Raw genomic sequence first — 8,011 nt, 5'->3', positions numbered from 1 at the left:
CAAATTTGTTTTTCAAAGTTTTTAAAGAGAGGAGTAAAATATTTCGATAAACCTTCTAAATACCAATAAAGTGTTGCCAAATTCTGCAACTTAAGTTTGTGAAAAACAGCATACGTAATGAATGTGTAAAACAATAATTTATTTCTATAAAATGCTATTGTGATCTTAAATATAACTGCTGTGCCTTAGTACGAAAGTTAATCTTAAACTAAATCTATTGCCAGATTTTACATTTCATCAAATATTCTTTTAGTATTCAAAAATTATGACAATGTAATATTTTTACTTTCTCAAAATAAGGGTTTGTAAATTTTAAACGATTTTAAGCTTTAAAATTTAATATAATGAAATTTTAAAATTGTCAATGTCAATTTAGTGTAAAGTAGAAAAAAACGTTACTTATTTGCTGGTAACCCTTACCTTTAAGGTAAAAGGGAATCAAACCTTTTTATTCATTTTTAGTTACCAGGATTCAATCACATTATTGTTTTTAAAACACCCTTATTGACATCAAGATAAATATACTTTAGTTTTGAGTCTGCACAATGTCTGAAAATATTTTATCAAAAATCAGAATATCCTAATCATGCATCTACCTGGAAGAAGGAAATCTGCTAATTTAGAAAACTTATCATAGTTGAAATAACACTGAAAAATATTTTTTCCTGCCATTCCTAATTCTGGGCTGCTGTGCGCTTATATGGCTTATTCGCTTATTTCGCTTCGGCTACATTTCTTACTTTGCGTCGGTCAGTGTACTAATAGTAAAAGAAAACTTTTTTATGGATTTTACAAATTAGCATAAAAATTCAATCTAAAACTTTTACAAAATATTTCAATAAAATACTTGCGAATAAAAAAATGTAACAACGCGGCAACATAAAAATTTGTATAAGGGTTTATTGATAAAAATTTAAAAATAAGCTTGTATATCAATTTATAAACCACACGAACTAAATGTTTTATGATTTAACGTATAAATGATTTAACGTATCTATTGTTGTATGCGTTTACTAACTCATTTCCTCTCCCTCTTAAGTAACCAACGTTGCCCAAAATCCGTCTAGTAACAATATCTGTAAGAACATTTGCTCCGTCCAACGAGTCAATTTGTAGTGGTTCGCATATTCCGCCAGTTTCTGTTGAAATTTCTTGAAAGTTTGATTTGGCTCCACTGTAAAGGTAAAAAGTATGAACCATTATTGCATTATTTTTTATTTTTTCCACTTCATCTTTATAAAATGTTGGGACTTTAAAGTCAGTTTTTTCCCAATATTTTTCTCCCATGACATCTCGATATTCTTTAATTTGTGCTTTTGTTTTGGCAGGTGCATCACCAATTAGTATAACTTGATTAACTGTATTTTCCTCATTTTCTCTGTTAACATGCCACAAACCAATTTCAATTGCTTCCTCGTAATCACCGCCACCATGAGCTGATATTTTATCTATAAAGAGTCTTAAATTTTCAGGTTTTGTTTCCCAAGGCGAGTACTGCAATAGTCCATCACTCAAGCAATCATAATCTCGGTACACTGCAAATTGGATTTGAAATGAGTCTGCTGGAATGGAATTCTCAGTTAAAATAGCAGAAGCCCGCTCAAACATGTTACTAACAGTAATCTTAGCCTTATTTAATAAATGCCCCATGGAGCATGTAGCGTCCATTAGGCAAATAGTCCGCGAAGTAATTGAGCTATTTGTAGATCCAATGTTTTTCTCCCTAAGAAAAGCTTTAATTTCGCTGATATCATTGTTATTCAGACTTTTAATAAACTTTTCACCTAAAATATGTTCTTTTTTTGCTTCTGTTACAATTGCATTTATATTTAAGTACGTTGAGTCGAAGAGTTTGTTTCGTTTTAAATTCAAACTTTTATAGATAGTTTTTTCATTTCGTAGCTTGCCAATTATTTTAGAATAATCAACTCCTAGGTACTTTTCAAGATCACTATCTCGCAAAACCATGCTACAGGAACCATCTTTACCTAATTTAAAACAGACATATAAAAATTTTAGTTTTTTTTGTTTAGTATGTATATATGTATGCATGTATATATGTATGTATGTATGTATGTATGTATGTAGGTAGGTAGGTATGTATGTATGTATGTATGTATGTATGTGTGTATGTATGTATGTATGTATGTATGTATGTATGTATGTATGTATGTATGTATGTATGTATGTATGTATGTATGTATGTATGTATGTATGTATGTATGTATGTATGTATGTATGTATGTATGTATGTATGTATGTATTACTATATTTAAATTATTATATTTCATAAATTGTAAACGGTATATTGCCAGTCTATTATATCAAGGCAATTTTATTTTAATTATTTATTAGCTATATATTTTATAAACTTGCGATTATGGAAACAAATGAGCATTATCTTACAATAATTTTTTTTTGAACTAAATCTGGCACGGACTGGGTCTTCAAATCCTACTGGGAAGGGAAAAGGAGGGCGCTATCAGATTCGGAATGGGGTAGAAAATGGGTTTGTGTGGGGATATTTATCTATTATAAGGTACAACACTAATCTGTATTAAGGGTTTTTTTAATTTGAATATGAGCAGGTAAAATAATGGTACTCATTGAAGTGTACCGTTTTTAAGCCTGAATGATCTTTAAGATTATACAGACTTACAATATAAATCAGTATTTCATTTTACTTACTGATGAAATATATATGATAATTATGTAGACAATGAAAGTAATAAGAATAACACGATGAATTTTATATGATAAGTGAATAATAACACTCCATTTAAATCATTTAAGATAAAAAAAAAATCAAAATGGACCCTGTGGTGTAATTGGTATTTATAATGAAACTGACTACAATCTCCTTTTATAATTTATTGAAGCAACATCATTGATAACTTTACGGAATTTTTACACGAGTAGCCAAAAACGTCCTTAACTGCAATTAAGTTCAAACTGTCCTTCATGGTCGACATCAACATGAAAGTCTCAAGCTTGTTGTTACCTAGTGAGGAACGCAGCCAAGTTTGGCGATTTTTATTTTACTAAATGTCTTTCACAGCTCACTTGTGAGAAGGAAAGTGTTAATAGATATTCGTAAGCCAGAAACAGTTTTGAATAAGCAGTTGTATTTAAGGAATATTTGTATAAAATACTATGGCAACATTTAAAACTTTTTTTACGAGACCCTACACAACGTTTAAAGTTCTGCGAATCTCTGTCGATCTCATTTTTAGTAGCTTTTATCCATCTCTGAGACTGAGTTTGATTCTTCAGAATCTTGGTCACTACAACTCACTGCAAATGCATATCGTATTGTTTTTGAGAGTTTATCAAATTTTATAGCATAGCTATGCAATTCAAATTGCGCTCCGTCAGAATATAGATTAGTTAGTTGATAAATTTGTACAAGACTGTTTTTTGAAATATCATTTTCAACAATTTCATTTAGACGTTTGGGATCTAAACACACAGTTTCTCAAATGATGTCCCAGTTAACTGAGAAAAGTTGTCTACTGGAGTTGTGTGAACTGGTAGGCCTTTTTATTTTATATACCATCAGCAAAGAATACGGATTAAGAACCAACGGTTTATATAGAGATGACGGGCTTTGCTGTTTCAATGGTATTAGTGGACCGCAATTGGAAATAATAAAGAAAAACCTTATCATTTTTTTTAAAGAAAAATTCAAACTAAATATAACAATAAATTCTAATTTAAAAATTGTATATTTTCTTGACATTTCGTTCAACTTTTCTGACAATTCTTATCAGCCATATAGGAAAGCAGGTGACATCCCATTATATATCAATGTTAATTCGAACCATCCTTCAAACATTCTTAAAGCTATTCCCTCAATGATATCTAATCTTATAAGAAGTATATATTCAAGCAATGAAGTTTTTTATTGAGTCGCTACTTTTTACAACAGTGCCCTTAAGTCTAGTGGATTTAAAGCATTACTGCCTTTGCAATTGATTCTATAAAAGTTGCAAAATCACGTGCACGAAATATTATTTAGTTTAACCCTCTGTTTTCAATTAATGTCAAGACAAACGTAGCCAAACTTTTCCTAAATTTAATCGATAAAAACTTCCCAAAATCTCATAAATTCCATAAGCTGTTTAACCGAAACAACCTGAAGATTAGCTATAGCTGTCTTCCAAATATTCGCAACATCATCACTTCACATAACAATAAAATTTTATCAAATTCTTCAAACCTTAATGCTCCAACGTGCAATTGCCGACATATTAATTTATGTCCACTTAATGGAAAATGTTGAACTAAAAATGTCATATATTTATGTAATGTTAAGACAAATCCGCAAGATGAAGGCAGATATTATTTTGGGCTTATAGAAAAAACTTTTAAAGATCGCTTTTACAAGCACAATAATTCCTTTCGTTATGAAAGTGGGTCAAACTTTACTGAACTTTCTAAATTTGTGTGGAGTGTTAAAAAGAAAGGTTTAAATCCTGTCCTTTTGTGGAAAAATTTAGTCCAGGCTGAACCATTTAAATCTGGTGGCAAGTCATGCAATTTATGCTTGATGGAAAAACATCATATAGTTTCATCCCTTTACTAAATAAGCGAAACGAACTTGCATCAAAGTGTCGCCATGAAAACAAATATATGATGAATAACTTAAATGTCATCAAAGAAGACACTCCACGGTATTTTTAATATATATTTTTTTTGTCGTTGTTTCTTTTTTTGAGATTGGTAACATCTGATGATCGCTATAAATACATTATAAGTATAATTTGAGGGGAATTGATCGAATGTATTTATAGTATAAATACATTCGGCTGTTAATTTAAACCTTATAAACATTATGTCAAGGTGGTTCCTTTATCATCAAAAGTCAAAATTTTTTTCAAATCTGATTTTTTGGCAAATTAGATATTTTAATGTAAAATTTAATGCCCTTTCTCGTGGTATAACTTTTTTTATGTTTGTTTATGCTTTTTACAATATTCACAATTTTTTACATGTAGGTTCAATTTTAGTGCCTAGCAACGGCCATAGCAACCGCTATATTTTTTAAGCTATTATCTTAGATTTACCTTAAAACTTCAAGTAGAACATCTCTTTTGCTTTTCTAATGTTGCCTTTTACGTTAAAATTGTTAAATATTTAATAATTATAAGTTATGTTTTTGCAAAGTAAAAATAACAGGCAGGCTTTTTTATAATAATTATTTTACTTTTAACTGTTTTCTTATGTGTTTGTTGAAATTATTTAACATTTTAGATAGATTCATGTAAAATAATAAAGATTTGATATGGCAAACTCTCTAAATAAAAAAAGAAAGTCATCAAGAAAGGGTGTTGGTGGTCGTGGTTGTAGAAAATCTGTGCATATTGTAAAAAATACATGTGGTATCAATGGAATTTAAAAAAATGTAAATATTTAATATATCACTCAATAAAAACATACTTTTAAACCAGCTGAACATTCTGGAAATAGTGAAGATTCTTTTATATTTATAAATTTTTAAGTTTTAAATTAAGTGTCAAGAATGTGGGGGAGCCAATGTAACAATATCTAATAATTTGGAAGAAAGAAAGGGATTTGTTTATAAAATTGTTTATTTTTGTAGAAAATGTAAAAATAAAAGTCACAAGTATACTTTACCTTTTAGTGCTTCTGAATAGATGTATGGTTGTAAGCAAAATTAAATTTATGTTCGATTGCTTATGGCATTTTGAAAAATTGGTAAAGGGCACGATTCGATTAAATCATTCGCACGCTGTATGAATATGTACTTAGTATCTAATACTGCCTTTAGAAATATTATTAATAAGTTATTTTTTTCGTACGTGATTTCTGCAATATAAAGTATGCAAAATAATGCAAATAAAGCAAAAATGATAGATGTTATCCCAGGTATACATTCTTGTCGTGTATTGATTAATGGAACTTGGCAAAAAAGAGAACACTCCTCGTTGAACGGTTTAGTGACTGCAGTAAGCAAAGGAAAATGTTTGGATGTTATTGTTTTATCAAAACATTGTAAATAATGTTAAATATGAGGTGGAAAAAAAAGGACAACAGAGTACAGAAATTGGAAAGTTACACATAACTGTAAAATTAATTATCAAAAGTCTTTAGGAGCAATGGAATCCTCAGGTGCTATTGATATATTTTTGCTCAGGTGCTATTGATATATTTTTTATCTTGGAGATGGAGGATTTGTAGTAAACAACTTCTTACAAAGAAGTTGTTTACTACAAACCCTACGAAGCGCAGTTTGGTATTACACCAGTTAAACTTGAATGTATTGGACATTTAAACAAACAAAAAGGCTCTCAACTTAGGACACTAGTACAAGAATATAAGAATACCTCTACATCATTTGGTGGAAAAAGAAAATTGGCAAACCACTCCATCAATTCAATAACAAATTGTTATGGTATTTTCATTCCAAGAAGTCTAAAATTAAACTGTACTAACTATGAAAAAAGTTACACAATGAAAAAGTGGATATGTGCTATCCTTTATACTTGCACCAACTTTTCTAATTTAGATAAGCGCCACATGTTTTGTCCACAAGGAGAAGAATCTTGGTGTAGTTATAATGAAAATAAACTTGAAAAAATACAACGGGAGAATTAATTTACAAGAGTGGATGTTTCCTATCTTGTCAAAGATTTTCCAAGAGTTTCCAAATAATGACCTACTTCGCAAGTGCATCCACAGAGAAACTCACAATGCTAACGAGTCCCTGAATAATATTATCTAGATGAAATGTCGCAGGCAAATCTTTGTAAAAAGATCAATTCTACTGTTTGGTGTATATAGTGCTATTCTTCAATTCAACGAAGGTCAATTTGGACTTGTTAAAGTGTATGAAAAACTTGGAATACAGACTGGTGTCTTTTTTAATATTATGTCTTAAAAAATGAACCGAGGCAGCATCCAAAGTTTACTTATTAAAATTATTATTTCTTGTGTTTTGGTTTTCATGCACATGCATACCAAGTATACAAGTAAAATTAGCTTTTACTAATGAGTAATTGTGTTTCTTGTAAACTCTATTTTTAGGGATTATTTTGACTATTATAGACCTCTATGTGACCATCAATACATTTTTGGAGTTCAAAAATATATTTTTTTTACACGTTCTGTACCTACTTTTGAGAAAACTAATGCTTAATGAATAAAAAGTAACTTTTTTTGATTACATAGGAACAGCCTATGTAATCATTACCACCTATGTAATCACCACCTATGTAATCAACCACCTAACCAAGAAAACAAATTTGCCAGTAAACAAAATAAAAATAAAAATTCTTAAAACAAATTATAAGTAATGCATAAAATTTAGTTTATCTATTATTTAATTATTATTATAATGCATCATAAAAATATTAAAATGCCAATGGTTTGAAAATCAGTAAATTAATATAAAAGGCTGAAGTGTAATAATTCCCAATTGTCTTATTTATTCTGTGATAATACCTAATGGTTTTCATTCAAAACACCTTCACAAAGGCATAATGTGACTGATAACGTGTAAGTTCAAGCAGGATTCAAACTCGCAACAATTTCGAGTTTAAATCCTGCTTTAAGCAGGATTAAAACTCGCAGCCCTAGTTAAAACTATATTTTAATAATGCATTTTACAAATACAATTGGAAATGATCTCAAAATTTAGATCTAGGTCAGAATCTAAGGAGGGGCATAAATTTGCAATCCCAGAACCCCATGGTTTTATTCTTTTCCAATTAAAATGTAGCAATTGAGCAAACAAACAAACAATATTTTATCTTCCCACCTGTATATAACATCTCTCTAACAGAGTATAAGTTCTTCTTTAAAGTCACACATAGGCGACATTAAATCATCATGGTGAAATTGAGTTCAAGTAGGCAAGAAAAAGTGCTTTTGAAACACAGTACAATTTATAATGGTAATGCAAAATATTCACATAAAATCTAGAGAACTCTACTTAGTTTTGTAGCTGAAGAAAAAGCTATTTAATAATGTTTAGCACAGCAGAGTAAGT

At 29.5% G+C, this 8,011-nt stretch overlaps 1 protein-coding gene across 1 annotated transcript in view; it reads right to left on the bottom strand.

Moving 5' to 3' along the window:
• Positions 1-886: 886 nt before the first annotated feature.
• The window catches only part of LOC136085794 (protein translocase subunit SecA 1-like), a 37,097-nt gene continuing 29,972 nt past the window's right edge, over positions 887-8,011 (bottom strand). Inside the window, exon 3 of the mRNA XM_065807261.1 lies at positions 887-1,988. Coding sequence (XP_065663333.1) covers positions 970-1,988 — 1,019 coding nt within the window. The 3' untranslated portion in view covers positions 887-969. The remainder of the gene's footprint in view (positions 1,989-8,011) is intronic.

Source organism: Hydra vulgaris, chromosome 10 (genome assembly GCF_038396675.1).
Source record: "Hydra vulgaris chromosome 10, alternate assembly HydraT2T_AEP".
NCBI lineage: Eukaryota > Metazoa > Cnidaria > Hydrozoa > Anthoathecata > Hydridae > Hydra > Hydra vulgaris.
The sequence above is the reverse complement of the archived record's forward strand: the minus strand, read 5'-3'. Positions and strand labels throughout refer to the sequence as shown.